Source organism: Ipomoea nil, unplaced genomic scaffold (assembly GCF_001879475.1).
Source record: "Ipomoea nil cultivar Tokyo-kokei standard unplaced genomic scaffold, Asagao_1.1 scaffold1303, whole genome shotgun sequence".
Classification (NCBI taxonomy): Eukaryota; Viridiplantae; Streptophyta; class Magnoliopsida; order Solanales; family Convolvulaceae; genus Ipomoea; species Ipomoea nil.
This window is the reverse complement of record NW_017617731.1, coordinates 342501-365866: the sequence shown is the minus strand read 5'-3', so window position 1 is coordinate 365866 and position 23366 is coordinate 342501. Positions and strand designations below refer to the sequence as shown.

At 34.4% G+C, this 23366-nt stretch overlaps 1 protein-coding gene across 1 annotated transcript; it reads right to left on the bottom strand.

Moving 5' to 3' along the window:
* Positions 1 to 5469: 5469 nt before the first annotated feature.
* On the bottom strand, positions 5470 to 8973 carry LOC109185024 (protein indeterminate-domain 7-like). The gene is made up of 3 exons (XM_019335024.1): positions 8439 to 8973; positions 7859 to 8258; positions 5470 to 6509 (listed from the first exon to the last, which is right to left on the bottom strand). The coding sequence occupies exons 1-3, from the start codon at positions 8572 to 8574 to the stop codon at positions 5753 to 5755; spliced, it is 1293 nt and encodes a 430-aa protein (XP_019190569.1). The 5' UTR covers positions 8575 to 8973; the 3' UTR covers positions 5470 to 5752.
* Between the last annotated feature and the right edge of the window lie 14393 nt (positions 8974 to 23366).

Sequence of the window (23366 nt, the reverse complement as noted above, 5' to 3'; positions counted from 1 at the left end):
ACTCAATAGGGCACAACCTTTGATAATCCCTTGGCTTGCCTTGGGCTACATCTGACCCTAGCAAGGCGCACAACCTCATTCATCTGAGCTTAACCTTAACAAAGCACTTGATGTTCATCTCTAAGCTTGGATTACGCACCCCCATTTTTTATCTTCCTACTTCAACTTCGACCAAACACATGACTTCCATCTTCTAGTTTGACCTCCCAAGCCCCACATGTGAGTTTTACAAAACATCCTCGGCAAAGCATTCGACTATTGGTTCTCAAGCTCAACGATGACATGGACTCGGCGAAAAGTGAACCCATCAAACGCGCATGGCCTTCATTATGAACTTGACTACATGTGGTTTTCGAGTCAACATCATATCGTGCTCGGCATTGGCAAGGTCTTCTATCATCTTCGAGCTTAGCTGTAACATTACATGGTCCTAGTAAGAAACTCGTCATTCCTTGGCTTAGAATAAAACTATTGATTCCATGTTTGATTTATACTTGTCAAAAGGCTCTCCCATTCAGTGATAGGCAAAGTCCTACCTCATATCGACCCTAGGTAAAATACTTAATCACTTTTGGCTATGGTAGTGAGCTCAACCAAATAAACTCTTTGATTCTGTGATAGGTGAGGTTGAAACTTGTATTGAACCTATAGAAACTACTTAGTCACTTTTGGTTATGGTGTTGGCCTTGGCCAAAAGAACTTTCTGACGATAAGTGAGGTTAGACCTCATATCACCCCTTGGGAAATACTTAGTCACTTTTGGTTAAGGTGTTAACCTTAGCCAAAAAGAATAAAAATCTTCTGTTTGGCGATAGTTAAGGTTGAACCTCGTAATGTCCATAGGGAAATCTTTTTTTTTTTTTCTTATCTAAGGCATGATCTCACGCAAGGACAAGCCTTTTGTTTGACATTAGGCGAGGTCAGACCTCATAATGCCCCTAGGGAATACTTTCTTATTTGGCTTTAGGTAAAGTCGGGCCTCGTAATGCCTATAGGGAAACCTTAGCTATTCTCTTGGCTAAGGCATTAATCTTGCCTAAAAACAAACTCTTTCGTTCAACGTTAGGCAATGTCTAACCCTTTAATTCCCTAAGGGAAAACATAACTTTTCTTTTTGGCTAACGCATTAACCTCAGTCGAGAACAAGCTCTTCCTTTTGGCATTAGGTGATGTTAAATCTCATAATGCCCTTAGGAAAAGTTTCGCTTTATCTTGGTTAAGGCATTTAACCTTGGCTAAGAACTAGTTATTCTATTTGACGTTAAGTGAGGTCGGGCATTGTAACACCATTAGGGAAAGTTGAGGTCCACATCCATGCCCTCAGTTTTTGCCACGAATTAATTATTTTTCTTGGTGTTAGGCCTCTTAATGTCAATATGGAGAATTGATGACAAGGCATGTGCGCTTGGGCTCGACTAAGAATCATTTCCTTTGCTCAACATTTGGTAAGGTTAGGGCTCATAATGCTTTGAGAACCAAGGTCAAGGTAAGAGCACTTAGCCTTGCCCAAGAATAAGTTCTTTCACTCAGTGTTATTAGGTGAGGTCAGACCTCTTAACACCTCTTCGGAAAACCAAGGCTAGGGTCTACATCCTTAGCCATGACCACAGATTAATTCTTTTTCTGTGTTAGGCAAGGTCGGGCCTCGTAACACTACTAAGGAGAACTACTGAGGTAGCGCTATTAGGGAAATTTGAGGTCAAGGTCAATTCCCTTGACCAAAGATTTAATTCTTTGCTCGGTACGGTGTTAGGTGAGGTTGGACCTATTAATGCCAATAGGGAGAATTGAGGTTGGGGTCAGCACCCTGACCTTGGCAAAGAGTGTAACACCCCCAATTTTAAAGCATAAAATTTCAAAACTTAACTGTAAGGATAAAACTAATCATTCATTAAAACCATGCGGAAGCTAAAACGAAGTATGGGAATGTCATGCCACATCTATCTAACCATAGATGCACAGGCTAGGAATCTAAAGTCAAAACCAAACAACAGTTAAGTATTCATAAGTCTAGGCTCACAGGCCACAGTCTAGAACTACAGAAAGAAGCTACATGATCTAACTCGTCCACTAGCGCACTCTCCTGGATCTACTCAAAACCCGTAAAACATAGGGATAGCACCCGTCAGCGAATAAAGCTGGAACAACATAAGAATCAACAACAAGTCACTCTCAATCAAAGACCAATTCTAACAAATTACTCAATGATCAACAAGATCGACAGAAACAACATGCTCAACAACAAGATATATCAAACGATAATCAATCAAGAGACAATCATAAGTCACTCTCATGAACCATGAAAGACAAGATTCACAACCAAAGATGAGTACCAAGTTCCAACCTTATGTCCTGTTCCAACCATTCTCTCCAGGCCAACCTTATTACAGTTCCAACCATTACCTCCTAGTGCCACCCTGTACACCAAGTCCAACCTTATTCCTTCGGAGCGATTCGCCACACCCCCCCCCCCCCCCGCCTGCATCCGCCAACTTTAACCGCCAAACGGGGACACTCGTAGTGTCAATAGTCATGTAGAATAGTAATAATCACGTGATAGTCTATCTCCTTTCATTATTGTCCACCAATCATATAATAATACATAGTCCTCACCACGGAGGATTGTGGCTCATCAATAGCCCAATCAAGTATCAATAAACGGGTACATCACATGTACAAGATCACATCAAGGAATATAACCGATAGATTTCAATGAAAGGCATGAATAGACCATCAACAACGATACAACAACGATAGACTTTAATCCAAAGACTATCATGATTGGCAACACAAGTTACCAATCCTCATTAGGAACAAACCAACAACACATACTAGCATCAACAAGATTAAAACTAGTATGTACATCAAAAGGAGAAACATAACGGTTCAACCGAACCTCAATGACTTCACATTAATCCAACGAATCACAAGGTTGGACCATAAGCACGATTCAAGACTCATAATCCTATCATGGATACTTAGGACACCGTTCTAGACATACGAAACATCAAAGGAGACACACAAATGCACAACGATTCAACAAAACGGAGGTCAAAGCATCACGTACCAGTGGGCGGAACAGTGGGTGGAGAACCACCCGCCACTCTCCCATAACAGGTACCAGCGGGTGGAACCACGGGTGGACCTCTACCCGCGGCTCCGCCCGCCGGCCCTCTCCCTTCCACCCGCGGGTGGAATGGCAGGTAGACAGCCACCCGCTGTTCCGCCCGCGGGTACACTCCTGTACCACAATAATTCCCTTCGGGGAAAAACCTCAACAAGGCCAAGTTCAAGTCTAAAACACCCAAAACCTCACACTCAACAAGGAAATGACTTGAACATATGAATAGCTCAAAAGATAGCATTTAAGAACCCTGGATACAAGCTCTAACTTGCATAAACACAAGATTATGCATCAAATCTCACAAGAACATCAAGTAGAATGTCAAGAATCATCATAGAAAGTTCAAAATAGGTTTTGTAAAGTATGGGTACCTTTGTAGACCAAGATACACTTCCTTTCTAGCCCCTGGACTTCTCCTTGAAGTTCCTCCTCAACCAAATCTTCTCAACACAACCAAGCAAACAAGGAAAAACCATAACTTAGATAAAGACTAGGCAAAGCTACTCAAAAACATCAACTAAGCTAAGATCTTACCCTTCCTAATGCTTTAATGGTGGAAAGGTGGAATCTTGGAGAGTTCTCTTGCAAGGATGAAGGTCGATTTTACTTTGCTTGGAGAGAAAGCTAGCTTTTCTAGCTTTGGTCCTAGACTTATAGTGGCTTGGACAATTTTAGTCCTTAATAAAAAAATTTGTCATTTTATGGACAGAGTTATTGTGGCGAGGACATTTTTGGTCCTCCGTCTATATTTCTGTTAGATAACCGTATGAGAGAGGGGCAATTATGTCAATTTAGGCTATCTCCTTCTATCTATTATATCTATGTGTGTTTGGCGGCTTCGATTCTCCTTCTATCTATTTGATTAGTAACCTGTTTGGCGGCTTCGATTCTCCGGCAATTTCTTCGTACAACTGCAACTTGGACTCTCCGACTCCTTCGAATTATGACCGAGAAGAAAACAAAACACACATAGATATAATAGATAGAAGGAGATAGCCTAAATTGACGTAATTACCCCTCTCTCAGACGGTTATCTAACAGAAATATAGACGGAGGACCAAAAATGTCCTCGCCACAATAACTCTGTCCATAAAATGGCAAATTTTTTTTATAAAGGACTAAATTTGTCCAAGCCACTATAAATTTAGGACTAAAAATGTCTTTTACTCTTATTTCCATTTGGTGAAATACTAGTGTTGCGAGAGTTTGATCTTGTCATCTTTGTTATAACTGATATTTTCTGGATAGAATGTGATTAGGAATAAGGATCATGGTTGAGCTTGTACGTTGAACTCTCAATGAAAGCACCAATAATGGATAAAATTTGCTCAAGGGTTCACATTAACTATCCCAATTAGAAGATTATGAGCAATCTGGAATGCAAAGACAAGTAAATTGATCGAAAGGATAATGGAATCACACTTTCTTTCTATTGATTGCTTGAGAATTATAATATGAAGTGTTAGAATGAGACGTAAGGTGTCTAAACAATAGAACAAATGAGTTATTTATACAAAGAGGATCATAATGGCTCTTTTGGCTGGTAACGCCCCATGTGATCTGGATGCTCCTTCGAGCGAAGCTAGAGCTTTTAACGACTAGCATTGACCTTGGTATCTTTTGGGTATGACCTCAGCCCCAAGGCCAGACCTTGGTCTAACAAACCCTGAGGTCAAGCCTTGGTCCAACTGACCCCAAGATCGGGCCTCGATCTAGCTGACCTCTAGTCATTGACTTTGCGCTTACTCTCTTGGACTTCGCTTCAATTCTTCTTATACTTTTTTCTTGAGTCGAGCCAAATATATCCATCAAGATCAATGCAATTTGATAGGAAAATGAGTGAAAACTAAAATTTTGTGTATGGAGCCATTGGTTTGGGCATATAATTTTTTTTAAAAAAATTAATTACTCCATTATAAGTTAACTATCATGATTTATGCAGCAAGACTAAATAAAAATGAGTTAAATTAACGAAAAACTAGGGCAACAAATGCTAGCAGTTTAATTACAAAATGAATAAAATTAGCATATGATAGATTTAATTTCTAAAATTGATTAAGAAATATGACATGTATGTCAATATTGATCGAACAACAAAAATATAAGAATCAAATTAAAATTTTTACTTTTTATTGAACTCTTACAATATTAATGTTATAATGACATGGGGATTTTTTTTATTAAATAATAAAATGTAATTTGCAAAATTTTAAGTACTATATATATACAACTTTTTTAAAGAAAATTGAATAAGAATTCAAGCTATGATTTACGTTCAGATATATGTAAGAATTGTAGATATGATTAACTCCTACGCAAACAAAGTATGAAGAAAATAAAAGAGATGAGAAAAAGAAGAAAATTTACGATAAAGTATTAAATACACCACAGCATGCATCAGAATTAGGAAGAATATGAAGGTTGCTTAGCTCCCTCCCATAACAAGTGCACTTCATCAATTATAAACCAAAAAGTATAAATAAGCTAAGAGAAACAAAAACCATTGGCTCTCCTCTTTGTCTGTCTTCTTCATGCCACACCTACGTAGAGTCACTGGTTTTTGCAGCTAAAATAATAGAGCCCAATACCCTTTATCTTTGGAGAAACAAAAAGCTTACCAGCAAGAAGCTAGTTTAGCCATGGAGGTTGGTTTTGGTTTTGGTTTTGGTTTTGGTGATCATAGGAGGAAGAAGAAGAAGAAGGTCCGGCCATGTGGTCAAGCCCAGCCATGTTGAGAAAGGTATCCCTTTGATGATGATGATGAGGAAATGCGCCGAGGGTTAAGAAATCTCTGGTGCTAGCGGAGTTGATGATCATGTTACGAGGGGGAGGGGGAGGGATGGAGGTTTCCATGCAACCCGAGGTGAGATTAGCGTGATGGGGTTGGGGTTTGTTTGATAGTCCGAAAGAAGCCAAAGCCAGCTCTTCACTGAAGAAACCGCCAGGAGGAGTGGCGCTCATGTGAACGGGCCCTTGGTGGTGGGGCCCGATAACGTTACCGCTAGCGGCACCAACCAGGCTGTTGTTGTTGTTGTTGTTGTTGTTCGTGCTACTTGTGGTCACCCCCATCTGCGCGGCCTTTTGGAGCAACGCCGTGGCGCTCATGTTAGGGTTTTCATGGAGGCCGAAGAGGTGGGTGGAGAGGTCGGCCGGCTGCGGCGGGCAGGCTAGCCAGGGTGGCAGCTCGGGCTGCGCCGCTCCTGCCCGGAGCGGGCGGAAGCTCGGGGGCGGCGGCGGTGGTGGCTCTTGCTTCAGTACTGGGAAGGGTTGTTGGAGGGCAATATGGGAAGATAGGAGAGGATTATTAGAAGGTGCACTTATGGCTCTCACACTCTCTTCTGCTAAGGCATCACAAAAGGCCCTGTGTGTGATGAAGCTGTCCCTTCTGCAAGACCACCAAAAATAACTATTAGGTTCAAACGTTTATCACTATGCGGTTCAAACGTTTATCACTATGCCAAAAACTATAGTCAGTAACGAAATCCTAATTTTATTTCGTTATAGACAGTTGTCACATTTTTAAGAGGCAAGGTGCTGAACTTGACCCTTACCGACCTCGTCCTTTAGCCACTAATTGATGGACTTGGTCATTTACCCGTCTCGTCCAACAGTAACAAAAAAAAATTACAAAGAATAAAACAAAAAAGCAAAACAACAAAAAGAACAGAATCATCAGAAAACAAATAACAACTCAGAGGTTGCAGCAGGCTTCTTGCTGCAAGCTAGGGAAAGCTTATAGCTCATTCTATTCTCTCTCTCTCCCTCTCTCCCTCTCTCCCTCTCCATCCCTTTTGTTTGCATTTTGCTTTTGCAGTAAAGAATATACCTGTGTAAAGTATATATGCATGGGTGTATTGTCTCTCTCTATATATACATATACATATACATACAGCGCAAGTGCAAGCACATATAAACACATACACTGGCAGATAATCATTGCAATAGAGATTAAACGCCAGAATTCTTACATAAAATTTAATTTGATTTGTGTAACTAAAATTTATATATAAATAAAGTGACATATATATTCACCTATATGGTTAAAAGTCTAAGTCTATATTATAAGGTGTATCTCAGTTATGACCACTCTATTTAGAAGATGCCCTTCCAAACACAAAATACAAATGCAAAACAACAATTTATAATTAAAAAGAAAAAAAAAAACAAATAAGTTCAGCTTGATGGTGAATTATATAGTACTATATATTAATTAACCAGCTGGACAATCCCATCTCTCTCCTCGGATTAATGTCTATTGATGTCTAATCAGTATGTTTAACCATAAAATTATGCTTAATACTAAAAAAAACACATACCCAAGCTTATAATTTAGTTGGAAAGTCTTAAATTCAATCCTTAATCTCTTAAGATGTTTAGAAAAATAAACTAAAATTATGCTTAATTAGCTCACTAGCATTAAAAATGGTTTTGACTCTTGTAGCTTGAAGGTTGACTTTGAAATTTGAACCCAAATCCTTTGATAATGGGATGTGTATCTATATATATATATAGTATAGAATAGAGATTATGGGGTAACCCAGCTAAGATGGCCAGAGATAGATCTACACTTGTAATCACAAGGTCACAAAAATCTAAGCTGGTTTACTTCCTTGGATTGACTAGGGTCACAAGCTGATACGTGATTTACCTATAGCCAAAAGGGTTGTGGGGTTTTCCCGGCCTTGTCGTTGAAAGAAAGAGAGATTATGAGATGAATAAAATTAGGTAGCATACCTAGAGAAAAGGGTTCCACAATCACATCTATATTCCCTAGTGCCACAAATCTTGGAGTGGGCTTTCCAATCAGATTGAACAGCATATCTCTTGGAGCACTTATCACACTTCCATTTCTTCTCACCATGCTTTCTTGAGTAGTGCTTCTTGATGCCAGTGAGGTCCCCAAGGGCCCTTGAAGGGTCATGGTGGACACATGAGGCCTCTGGGCACACATAAACCTTCTTCTTTATCACTTCATTCTTGTTCCTTTGCTTCAGCTTCCATGGCAGATTGTGCCCTCTCCTATGCAGCTGCAGATTCTGGTCCCTTTGGAACCCTTTGTTGCAGATCTCACACACAAACCTGTTTGTTGCCAATAGTGCTCTTGGTGACAAAGCCACCACCTCTGCCTCAGGGTCTAATTCATCATTTCATTTACACATCCAACCAACAAATAGTTAATATCAAATATCAGACTTGAACTGTTCTACTGGTTCAGTAGTCAGTATTTGGGAGAAGATCCCGATGACCCAGAGCTAAGAAGGGTGGTGGAGTAAAAAATTGAATTCAAAGTTGCAGTAAATAATATAATTATTACCTGGATTTCCTGGTAAATTTCTCTTCTTCTTGGCAGCTGACTGGGCTGGATTGTTACTAGTTGAAGAAATACTTGCTTCATTAGATGCTGAGGTTAAATTTGACATGCTCTCATCAACCATCATGCCCTTAATCATTCCACCAATATTAAAATTTTCAACTTTTTTGGTTTTTGGGAAAGAAAATTCAAGATTCACTCATCATTGGTGATGAAGAGAAGTGAAAACCAATATATATATATGTTTACTTTAATAATTATATGTATATATAGTATTGCATATAATTCATACAACTAACCCTAGAGAGATTTGAAAAGAAGATTAAGCTAGGCTGAAGAGTATGAGTTTACAGTTTTCCATCTTCTTCATGATTGGAAAACAGAAAGACTATTTCAAGGTAAAAACAAAAGAAAAGCTGCTACAACAACCAAGCTAGAAGATTGAATAAAAGCCATACATAAGAAAATAAATGAAACCAAGCAAATTCTTAAAGATAAAGAAAAGAAAACTTTCAGAGAGAGAGAGAGAGAGAGAGAGTAATAGAGATGTGGATGAGAAACTAAAGGTATCCTTTCTCTAGTCATCCACCCCATCAAAACCATAACCTAGGGGCAACAAGGTTTGTTCTGACGTTTCATTTTGTCTTTTGCTTTGTTGTCTTTTTGATTAAACAAATATATATATATATATATATATATATATATATATATATATATATATATATATATATATATATATATATATATATATATATATATAAAATAAATAAATAAATATACGTACACATATACATATATTCCATCTTCCATTATTGGGTTTGCTAGTTTATTCTCTTTTAAGAAAAAAAGATAATTGCTTAGCTTCTCTAATTTATTTACAATTTTAACTTTCTTGCTCCACAATTGCATGTATAGTTGCATGAAAGAGAATTGGATATGTTAGGCGTGTGAGAAAGAAGTTTTACTAAAACTACTCATAATTGGAGCAATCACAGTCAAGTTGATTGTACATGTCAATTAACTTGATAACTATAAAATTCTAGAATTTGATTATTCATGAGAGCTGCTTATTGACCTTCTCGATTTGAACGAGCCAACTATTCAAAATTTTTTGAAAATATATGCTTTCGTTTTTTTATTTTTAGAATACTATGTGAAAAATAAAAAAATAAAAAAAAAAATTCAAGCATGCATGTGTATCATCATTAAATATTTACTTCCTACGTATCCCATTTTATACAACATATTCATCATTTATTGATCAAATTATTCAAGAAAAGTTCTGATCTACACTATTGAAGAATAACATAATTACTATATTCTATAAATAGAAAGGAAATGGTGACACTTTTATAAATAATGAAAGTAAAATTATTATTTTTTATAAAATAAAAAATATTACCGTTTCAATTTTTTTATTATAATAATCAATATTGTTATTATTTGGCATTGTAAAATTTCTGGTTTTTGTTGCTGTATCTTTTAACACTCGACATGTAAGCTGTGTAGTTTAATTGATCAGTGTTTTACCTCAGTGATATATGGCAGTGTGAAAAGAATAACTCAGCCTTAGCTTCTTTTATGAATATTCACATGACTGAGCCAATAGTGTTGGGTAGCATAAATTTCAGATTATGTGTAAATAACTTAGGGTCGGTTTGACTTTCAAAAAAAAAAAAAAAACTTAGGGTCGGTTTGAAAGCGTGAAAAATATTCTCCAGAAAATGATTTTAAGAAAAAGATTTATTTTTTAAAACTATAATTTGACTTTTTAATGTTTGGCTATATGACAAAAATAAATTAATTTTCTTTTTTTTAGAAGAAAAATTAATTTTTTTTTTTTGTTTGGCTAAAAGTTAAAAAATGACATTTTTTCCGTTCGATTCATTTTTATGAAAATGAACATATTATTAGTTATATAATAATAATAATAGAAGGAGAAGGAGAGGGAGAAGAAGAAGAAGAAGAAGAAGAAGAAGGAGGAGGAGGAGTGGTGGTGATGGTTCGTAGTTGTGATTGTGTGGTGGTGTGGTGGTGGTGGGGTGGTGATAGAGGTGGCGGTATGGTGGTGGTCTGGTAGTGGTGTGGATGGTGGTGTAATTGTGGTTGTGGTGATGGTTGTGGTTGTGTGGTGATGGTTGTAATAATGGTGTGGTGGTGGTGGTGGTGGTAGTTGTGGTTGTGGTTGTAATAATAATATTGAAATTAGAAAAGATATTAGAGAGAAAATAAACATGGGAAAATAACAAAACCGAAAATGTCTTTAGACTAAAATTGAGCATTTTCTCGGTTGATCAAAATGTATTTTTTTCATTTAACTTTATTTTCCTTGAATATCCGAACACAGGAAAATCCGATGAATAACTTCCGAATGTCATTTTTCAGATTTCCAAACGAACCCCTAAAGAACATTTTTCACTCGTATCGTGTATACTAGTTTTACACGCGCATTATATTGCGCGAATGGGTTAATGTCCAATGTTTATATTTAAATAAATATTTGAAAGTATATCAATGCAAGACTATATAGGAGAAGTTCATTCATAGGTAATTGAATGTCAAATTTGTTTATCTAAATATGTAACTCAAAATATATGAATGCAAGATAATATAGGATATTCATTATAATTGTCACTAAAATAAATGGTTGCAACTTTGTAAAATCAATAGTCTAAGTACTTAGTCTAAAAATGATAGTTTAAATAAATACTACTTTTGGTTTGAATTTTTATAAGTATTCGTAATTCTCTTTTGAGTAGCATTGACGCATTGTCATTGTCTTCATCTTCACTATTTGTCCTCTTTTTTTTTTTTTTTTTGTTGGTAGTGTTTTATTTGCAATTAGATTACTGTTGATAGCATAGATGACAACGTCATGCAATGAGATTATGGTGTAAGAAGCTATGAATTTTCTTTGTTGTGTATATGACTGATCTTAGTTGTACTATGAAGTCTTGATCTTGCAAACGTTTGTTGATATTTTGCAGTTTTCCCTACATGTTTCGAAATATTGAATAAAATATTACTCCCTCCGTCCATTTTATGTGTCTAGTTCGGTTAACGAGACTTGACTGGAGTTATTTTTAATCTAATTTTTCATAATATATTAAGTTTAGTATTATTATACAAAATTTATATATTTAGAAACTACACTAAAAGTATTATTAAACACAAAAAAAAATCAAATTTAAAAATAAGTAAAAAATAGTAAAGAAAATAAAAAAAGAAAGAAATAGTTTGTTTGACCAATGAATAATAAGTAGGACACATAAAATGGGATAAAGGGAGTAATATTTATTATTTATTATATTTATATAAGGTTCATGAGTAGTAGTACCTTTTGTTCAAATTTCATAACTTATTTACTTCATAGCTAGTAACAACAATAACTATCAGAGTATCAGGTACTCCGAATACTGATGCTACAACGTGTCCAGTTTCATTAATAATTTCCACATCAATTTTGCACATGTTCATTTTCAAGTTCATATTTTTAGAATTAGTAGGAAAGAGTGTAGTACTTGATTTTTTGTGTGTGCGTGCGTGTGTGTGTCTGTTTTTTTTTGTGTGTGTTTTTTTTTTTTTTTTTTATTGAATTGATATATACTAACCTTGGAGTTAAATTGTTTTTTACTTTGTGCATAAAATTTTTTTAAATAGTGATTACATCCTATATACCAAGTATTTTTGTTGTGAATGTTGATGTTGAGTTTGCCTGTAATGATTACTCGGTAAACTACTCGTGTTCGTGTTCGTGTTTGTGTTCGTGTTCATGTTCGTGTTCGGTAAGTGTTCGTTTATGTTCGTTTATTAAGGTAAATGAACATTAATAAACAAAATTTAGAGCTCGGTTTATAAACAAACAGAGTCTGAACAGTTGTAAGCTCATTTGCTAAGAGATCATGAACAAGCTCGTTTGTGCTCGTTTAATAATGTTCGCAAACAAATTCATTTAGTGTTCGTTTAATAATGTTCGCAAACAAGCTTGTTTGTGTTCGTTTAATATTTGTTTGTATTCTCTTTGTAGTTGTATTACTTGTTTGGTTATTTTTCGTGAACATATATTATTAATATATGTCCACAAATGAATTGTAACCATGAACATGTTCATATGTTTGGTTATTAAGCATTCACAAATGTGTTTATGAACGTAAACGAAAATGTTCGCAAATATTAATGAACATGTTCATGAACGTGCCTGTTAAAAAACATGTTCGTGAACGTGTTCGTTAAGGTTAAAGAACACGTACAGTTCGTTCCTGAACGTGTTCGCGAACGTTAACAAACACTAATGAACGCTTAACAAACGAACATGACCAGGATTTTCAAAAACCTTAACAAACGAACACGAACACAAACACTCCAAAATTCTTAACAACCAAACACGAACAACCTCCGTTCGTTTTTGTTCGGTTCGTTAACAACCCTACTATAATCTAAGTAGGTTAAGTCTAGAAGATGAAATGAATTGTAAATCTCTATCTCTATATCTCTATCTCTATCTCTATCTCTATATCTCTATCTCTATCTCTATCTCTATATATAATAAAGCAAAATGATGGCCAAAAAATTTTTCCCTCCAAAGTGTGAAAGCATTTATTGTATATCTATCTATCTATATATCTATATATCTATATGTGATAGTATTTTATATATATATATATATATATATATATATATATATATATATATATATATATATATATATATATATATAAAAACAAAATCCTCCTACATCATTTCAAAAAAAATGAAAATTAAGAATCAGTAATTTATTTATGTTAGAAAATAAAGTAATTAAGTATAATGAGAAAATTCATTAGGAAAGATGAAGGATGCAAATAAATCATAATTTACACCAACTACGAGCCGTAACAACATATTTTTACATTACAAATAGCCATCTTATTTTTTAATATATGTAATTCAATACTGAATATAAATAAATAAATAAATAAATAAATAATGAATACAAACATCAGTATATTGTTTTTATTTTATTATTAAGTATGTTAATATTTACAATTTATTATATATGTTAATATTTAAGTAACATTGGTGAGTGTTTTTTTTATATTATATTATTATATATGTTTTTTTTTAGTTTCATAAATTTCACACACACACACAAAGGATTATTTTCAAATGCAAACCCCCTTTAAAATACAAACTGTGTGCATGTAAGTATGTTAATGTGTGCACGAACTCAAGTTTGTATTTTAAGGGGGTTTGTATTTGAATGCAACTCTATATATATATATATATATATATATATATATATATATATATATATATATATATATATATATATATATATATATATATATATATATATATATATATATATATATATATATATAGAGAGAGAGAGAGAGAGGAAGAGAGAGGAAGGTTCAAATGCGGCAGTGTTTTATGGTGCGGCGTCACCAATAGTTCATCAAATATACACCGTCAAACGTTCGGAAAATACATCACAAAAACACACCATTAGGTGTGATTAAAAAAACCATACAGTGTTCGAAAATACATCATTGGGGTGGTGAGTTATATGGTGTATTTTTTTTTTGATCTGTTTTGTATTTTTTGTTTTTTTTTTTTTTTTTTTGTTTTTTGCATTTCATTGTAGTGTGTTTCCCTTACACTGTTGGTGCTTATTGTTGACACTGTTGGTGTATTCTGAAATTCCGCCGCACGGGAAGACCCCGCCGCATTTGAACTTTATTCTATATATATAATCATACTAAAAGTTCAATACCCAATCAATTATTATGTATCACATTAAAAGTATCTTGGATTACAAGATGTTAAGCGTGTGAAGAGCAACAAGTAAAACTGCATTTGAAAGAGCAAAAGTTGGATTTTCTAAACAAGTTGCACACATCAACTAGGCAAAGGGCTACACTTGTCAAATCCTAGCATATTATTTGATTTGCAAGTTGGTGATTCAAATTTGGTTCCTTCCAACAAATGAATCGATATAATTCAAAATCAAGCTATAAATATGAAGAAAGCTCAAGAGAAAAGCATAAAATACATAAACAAAAAAATCATATCAAGCATTCTAAGTTCTTCACACGCTTAACATCTTGTAATCCAAGATACTTTGAAAAAAGGGTCAAATACACCCCTAAACATTACCTAATAAGTCAATTAGACCCCTAAACTTTAAAAAAGTTCAATAACACCCTTAAACATGTCATATTGAGGCAATTAGGACCAATTTACCGGTAACTAACAGGTTACAGGTAAATTATTGAGGTTGACTACCGTTGATCGTCGCTAATTACTATTGACCACCGCTAAAACTTAAAAAAAAATACCAAAAAAAATATTCCTAACGTCTTCTCCAAACGAAGACGACCGGACTGGTTGTCTTCTCCAAGCGAAGACGACCTGACTGGTCGTCTTCTCCACTGGAGAGGACGACCAGATCTGGTTGCCTTCTCCACTGGAGAGGACGACCAGATCTGGTCGCCTTCTCCATTGGAGAGGACGACCAGAGGTCGACTTCTCCATTGGAGAAGGCAACTGCTGGTCACCTTCACCAGCGGATGGAGACCAGCGATCTCCTTCCACCGGAGTTGGCGACCGGCGACGGCCGAACTGTCGCCGGTCGCCGGATTTGCGCCTAAATAAAAAATGACCTGCAATTGCAGGTTATTTACCTATTCTTGGACCTAATTGTCTCAATATGACATGTTTAAGGGTGTAATTGAACTTTTTTTAAGTTTAGAGGTCTAATTGACTTATTAGGTAATGTTTAGGGGTGTATTTAACTCATTTCTCAGATACTTTTAATATGATACATAATGATTGATTGTCTATTGAACTTTTAGTATGATTATATATATATATATATATATATATATATATATATATATATATATATATATATATATATATATATATATATATATATATATATATATATATAATCGCACTCAGGTGCGAATGCTTCACCCAGGCATGAAATAAGAATGGATTATGTCCGTCCACGTGTCCAGATCTAATGGATGAGAAACACTGATTTTTTTTTTTTAAAAAAAAAAAAGTGCGGTGGCATTTTCATAAATAATTGAACATCAAAGTGCAAGTAAAATGTATTACAAGTGCATGTAAAATGTATTATAGGTGCAAGTAAAAAATTTACACTGAGCATCAATAGTAAGTGCACCTATAGACCTATAGTTATAAGTAGTTGCACCTATAGTTCAAAGTAGTTGCACATATAGTTATAAGTAGTTGCACCTAGGTGCATGAATGTTTGCGGGTGGTTTTCAAGGGTATTACTATCTGCTAAACTCAGATCAATGAATGTTAACAAGGCAAAATTACATGTACTTATAGGTGAAAATAGGTGCACATATAGTTATAAGTAGTTGCACCTATAGTTATAAATAGTTGCACCTATAGTTATAAGTAGGTGCACCTAGGTGCATGAATGTTTGCGGGAAGTGAATGTTAACAAGACAAAATTACATGCACTTATAGGTGAAAGTAGGTGCACTTGTAAGTGATTTTTACTTGCACTTCGATGTTCAATTATTTACGAAAATGCCACCGTATTTTTTTAAGTTATTAGATCTCGACACGTGTCGGGTGCTGATTCATTCACATATTCCTTCCTGGGCACTTATTCGCACCTGAGTGTATCCCTATATATATATATATATATATATATATATATATATATATATATATATATATATATATATAAAACGTATATGAGTATTTATGAAATTTACGAAACTTATTGTAAAACTTGATAAGAATAGAGGAAAAATTTGTATATTTAGACATAAGGAAAAAGTCTATATAGAAAGTAAAAAAATCTTGAGGTGGGATTTTGGGATTTTAACTATTTATATTTGTGAAAAAAATCTAAAACAATTCTAATTTGATAGAGTCTAAAAAATGAAAATATACACATTGAAATAAAAAATAAATAAATAAATAAAACAAAAAAAAAAAAAAAGAGTTTTTCCCTAAAATGGTCCCTTGACTATTTCCAAAATGGTTCATTGACTATTTCTCAATATATATTAGGTGTACAATAGGTAAAAGGACAAAAATACTCTATGTTTTAACACTGAGTTGACGGAAAACTTAACGGAGGACCAAATTGTGTGTGTTTTTGAGGGACCAGATTTAGTGCAATTGAAAGTCGGAATGCTAAATTGAGAATGAGCAATAGTCGAAGGACCATTTTGAGAAAAAACTCAAATTTAATAATATATTTACACTATAATATAGTAATTATAAAAAAGAATATATTTTTTTATTTATTTTCATAAAAATTATTTATTTTGTAATAAATTTATTAATATATTTATTAAAATTTTATTTACAAATTTAATAAAAAAAAATTATAGATGAGCATATATATAAACTCACTACTGGAAATTATGGAATTTCCGACCACCTGAAAATAATCTTAATTAAATTAAGTTGATACACAAAAGTTCAAAAAGTGGTCGGAAATAGCAACAAAGGTTTTTCCGGATACCAAAAATGGTCGGAACAAGACTTTCGACTTGATTTAAGATCACTTTCAGGTGGTCAGAAATTCCATAATTTCCAGTAGTGACTCTATCTTCTATGGATATTTTGTTCCATATCGATTGTGAAATAAATAATAATCTTAAGTGACTAATAAAGTTATCATGTTAGCGCTTTTGGATAATCAGACTTATTGATTTTGAGCTTATCGAGCTAAAATTTTGACAATAATCTTAAAAATTTTCGTTCCTATCCGGTTAATTCATAATTTTTAAGTAAAATTGACAATACTAAATGGGTACGTTATTACAAGCATGACTTCATGTAGAACATTTTTTACCTAGCAACTTGGGCACCGCCACCCGTATGTCTGTCTTCTTCAAGGTAGGCGTTTCAATTTTGTTTTTGTTTTGTAACTATTGTCTAAAATAGATACTTTTAAAATAGAAAATATGGTGTCTATGTAGGCAAAAAGGTGCTTTATGTGGAAGTCATGTTAGCACTAACATGCCAAAAAAATATAATCTACAGATAAAATTAGCTAATTGTTGTTATTATTATTATTAATTCTGGTGTTTAATTGAAGTTTATCTAATTCTAAGGTGTAATTTACCTACCAGGACTATGTGGTCTAATGGTACCTGGGTTGGACTTCCATTTGGAAGATTATGAATTCGAGCTGTTATTGGTTCTTTGTGTTTCAGTAGGTTGAGAAAGTATATGAACAAATACTACAATGTAATAGAGTTAGCCAATGCAATGTACGTTCTGGTGCAGGATATAAATTGCCGGGAACAATTATATTGGATATTGGATAGTAACTAATCACGAGTTAAACTCTTTTAGAAAATGTGAAAGCCACGTCAGCTCGCCAAATCAGCTTGAAAAACCCAGTCATCAAGAGTTGACCTTTTAACTTGAAAGTAACCTGCAAATAATGCTAATTGCACTTTTTTGGTAAGTTTGAGGTTTTAATTGGAGCTTTTTAGAGTTGAAGGGCCTAATTGCACAAACGAGTACAGTTTAAGGGCTTATTTGACCCTTATCTCTACATAATATACATAAACTTTTAACATAATAAACATCAACTCTTAACATAATACACATAACCTGTTTCGGATGTACATAATTATATAAAATAGATGTACATGATTGTATAAAAAATGTACATAATTGTATAAACAAATACACATAATCACGTCAACTGCCTACATAACTTACTAAAACGACGTCGTTTTGGGAAGCACGGGGCGCACAGTGCTATGCGCACCATGGTGCAGAGTATAACGATTGCCAAAAGGTTGAATCCCCAATCACAAGGGCCCCTCACACTCCGGCTCGACAGAGCATCTAGGAGGATGTAAATCATGGTAACTTAACTAAACACAGAGGCTAGACCTTTGTTTACTGCGGACAACAAGGAATCCCCTCACTTTGAGAGGTTGCTCTCATACTGCCGTTGGTGAGACTCAATCCTGGGTTATTGTTCCCAAACTTTCCCCTATGATCAACTGAGCTGCCTATGCGAATATCCAATATAATTATTGGTAAGAGTGTCATGCACTATGAGTGCGTGTGTGTGTCTATATATATATATATATATATATATATATATATATATATATATATATATATATATATATATATATATATATATATATATATATATGAGCCAAAAAAAATTCGGCCTATAATGGGTAGAAAAGAAAATGTCCGTCAAATTATTAAATGAAATGAATGATTCTGATTATTCAAATTTTGATTTTTTCTTGACATTTCTAAATTTATCCTTAATTGTTAACTTATTGACTTCAATAAGAAAGATCTTAGGTTCGAACCTCATCCCAATCAAAAAATAAAAATAAAAATAAAAATAAAAACACACACACACACACACACAAAATCAAGTACTACACTTAGTCTTATTAATTCTAAAAATATGAACTTAAAAATGAACATATGCAAAATGGATGTGAAAATTATTGATGAATATGTTATTCAATACTTACACATGAAACATGTAGGGGAACAAAGTACCACTGCAAAATATCAACAGACGCTTGCAAGATCAAAAGTTCATTACTACACTTAAGATCAAATTCATATACACAACAAGGAAAATCTACAGCTTCCTACACCATAATCTCATTGCATGACATTGTCATCTATGCTACCGACAGTAACCCAATTGCAAATAACACACTACCAATAAAAAAGGAAGAGGACAAATAGTGTAGATGAAGACAATGACAAAATGTTACTCAAAAGATAATTAAGAACACTTAGAAAAATTCAAACTAAAAGTAGTACTTATTTCAACTACTGTTTTTAAACCAAGTATTTAGACTATCGATTTTACAAAGTTGCAAACGTTTATTTTAGTGACAATTATAATGAATTTCCTATATTATCTTGCATTCATATACTTTGAGCTACATATTTAAATAAACAAATTTGACATTTAATTACCTATGTATGAACTTCTCCTATATAATCTTGCATTGATATACTTTCAAATGTTTATTTAAATATAAACATTGGGTATTAACTTATTCGCGCAACGCGCCTGTAAAACTAGTATGTATGTATGTATATATATATATATATATATATATATATATATATATATATATATATATATATATATATATATATATATATATATATATATATATATATATATAGGCTTTGGATCTGGTGCACCCCCTCTAATAGATGAGACCATGAGGCCCACTAATAACCATTGATTAAATTCCCATCTATGGTTGAGATTAAAACTAATAAAGTCAGCTATTATCAATGTTAAGGTTATATTAGTAATTGTAAGCCTAATTTATTTAAGGACATAATTTTAATGGAATATGAACCATTTTTTGATGCTTTTGAGGATGGAAATTAAAAGATTCTAATATTAAAATAATTAAGGGACTGAACTAGCCTTAACAATGGTAGATGTGTGAAGGCTTCGCGGTTGATGGCAAGAGCAACAGTTGAGGACTTTCAGCAAATGGATATTAGCATTACGGGTAAGTGCGTATACACCTCTAAGTCTGTGCATTTCTATGTTTTTTTCGAAATGGTTAAGAACTGAACCAGGTTGGGTGGTGGGCGATAGCTGACTATAAAAAAACGCGAGCGTAAAGGGACACATGCCTGTGCGTACGCCGTCCTACCTAATAGGCAAGGCATGGGGTGTCTATGTTTTTGTCTTTTCTTTGGGTTGTTCCGGTAAGTGCATATACACTTTTACGCTTAGGCCGTTGGATAGACCGGTATCGAACACCCCCACACTCGTTAAGTTTTCAGCGTAATACCTAATAGACAAAATAAGCTGTGGACATGGATTTGGTTTTTTTTTTTTTTTTTTTTTTTTTGGGTTGTAACAGTTAGTGCATAAACACCTTTATGTCTGTGCATCTTCCTGGTTATTTCGAATCGTTATAAACTGAGCTACTTCGGCAGCGTAAAGGGACACCTGCCTGTGCGTACGTCGTCCTACCTAATAGGGAAGGTAAGAGGTGTCCGTGTTTTTGTCTTTTCTTTGGGTTGTTCCGGTAAGTGCATATATACTTGTACGTCTGTGCAAAAGTCAATGTTTTTGTAAAATGTTTGAAAATTTAACGAGGGTGGGGGGTGTTCGATACCCGTCTATCAAACGGCCTAAGCGTAAAGATACATTGGGCAGTCCGTACGGCTTACTACCTAATAGACAAAATAAACTGTGTCCGTGGCTTTGTTTTTTTTTTTTTTTTTTTTTTTGGATTGTAACAATCAGTGCATAACTACCTTTGTGTCTGTGCATTTTCCTGTATATTTCGGATGATTATAAACTGAGCGACCTTGGGGGGTGTCCGATAGTCGAAATAATGAACATGTTTGTGCATAATGCATTCATATCTATGATGGTGGTTTTGATTTGATTACGCAGGTTTTTGTATTATCTTACTTTTGAGTGGCAGGTGCACCAAAGATGGGTGGCGATGTCGACGAAGACCATTGTTATATGAATATATCCCCGAGTGGGACCATTGTTATATATGCACAGACCGTAACAAGTAACCCAACTAGCGTGATACAGATAAAAAAAAGGCTAAAAAAAAAAGAAAAAATTCAACAACGAAAAACCCCAACGGCATGTTTCAGCTAATAAACACAATCGTATAACCATACTAAATATGCACATTTTGTAATGCAGTCGCACAGCCACTTCTACGCACATGCACATTAATATGCACAAACATAAGAGTAAATGCAAATCAAAGTAACCATTTATCTAACAAATGCATTCAGATTGGAGCTGATACGCACATACCCATTAATATGCACTAACATAACATTGTCTATGCACTTGCTAAAAAATGCAATAAAAATATAGTAACAGGCAACGCGCACAGACACTACCATCTAAACGCATAAACGATGTATTAATCTACAACATATTTCATCTAATAACACCATACAACTGATATATACTGCCGAGTACCATAATATGAAAATGCACATGCTATTTAATATGCTACGCACATGCACATTAGTATGCACAAACGCTTCATAGGCTTAACGAGATGCCTGATGGAAGCTCTAATCTTCAATTGCGGGAACATATTAACATCAACCTCGTCAGCCTGACTATTCGGCGCAGGGTCAGCGGGGGCTTGGGCCGCTTCGATATCTTCGTGTGGTGCCAAAGACGGCGCGGGTTGGTGTTCTTCGACAGGGGGATCAGGATGTAAAGGTACAACCGGATCGGCTACACCAACGGGGAGGGGGACACCGTGACCTGCATAAATTGAAAAACAACACCGTTTAACCAACCATAAATAAACAATATAAGTGCAATATAAACATAGATAAATCTGCATTTAACATCCTAATCACACACCATTATACCTATCCAAATTAAAACAAATACAAATCTGAAGATGCACTGCGCATATACTATACCCTATAAAGCATAATAATGCAACTACCATAACAAACTTAATAAAACAAAAAGAACACTATAACTGGACTAGAACTGGACTGGACATGCGCATATAATATATCTGGTGCACAAAATATATATTTCTAAAAATGCACAAACCTTAAAACGAACGACCAATGAACCCAATGGTAGGATAAATGAAAAAGATGTTTAAAACACACTGCAAAACCCTAAATAAACTTTATAAATGCAAAATAAAGATAGATAACATTGCAAACAAAGCATTGTACCTATCCAAATTAAATCAGATCAAAATGTGAGAATGCAACACGCATATACTATATCCTAGAAAAGTACAAACAACATACACATCAACCAAAAGCATATAGCGACATACTAATTAACGATAAAAAATGCACATACCACCACGTCTAAAATGCACAAAAATGTGCATGGAATGGATGTTAACATGGATACAATGAAAATAATTAAGGCTAACTAGAAATGCACTCGCATAGTCACTACTAAGCACATACCCATTGTGCAACATCCCCTTACTATTCTTTCTTTGAAATATTAGGGGTATGACACACTGCATTAAACTACAAACAAAGCACTGAAGAATTAATATGCACAAAAATTAAAATTACAAAACCACGATACTAAATCTACACAATCATGTTTGAACATGTATTCCGCAACTACATGATCCTCTATATGCACATACTAATCAGAACGCATATACTATATACCTACAATGCATGATGTTAATAGCATATATCTGCCCTATGAAAAGAATCAAAAGAAGTTAACAGATTTAAAATGATAAAAGCCATATTAAGCATAGATATAAACACCTGCGAGCTTCCAAATTCCTAGCAATTTTACGTGCTTTTTCACCATCAGCAACATATGAAATTACAACGCTATGTTTCATTTTTCATGTTAAACTATTCACTCAAATCACATCCATATTATAAACTGACTACATCTAGAATTTATAAAAATTAACAGAGAGCACCATTAACAGACATTGCAGCCGGATAAAAAAAAAAATGAATAGCCGGCGGATAACACTTTTATGCCGGAAAATCAACACCATCACACACATTCAACCCCAAAACCTAACCCGTACCTACCCAGTCCCCTCTCCCAGAGTCCCCAAAAAAAAAAGAAAAAAAAAAAAAAGCGTAACTACCCAGTCCCCGCCTCCCAGAGACCCGAAAAAAGAAAGAAAAAAAAAAGATTCCATGGACGCCGGATAACACGATTCCGCCGGAAATTCACCATCATCAAACACATGCAACACACCCCTAACATCCCCATTAGAATAGCTTGACTACAGAACCACAAAACCCCCAAAAACCCCCCATTGTTAGACTAACATATGATTACCCAAAAAAAAAAAAAAAAAAAAAAAAAAACCTAAATAATAACACAAACCCTAAACTGTAACTTGTATGTTCCCCCTCCCAGCCCGCCTCCCCAGTTCCCCCTCCCATCCGGCC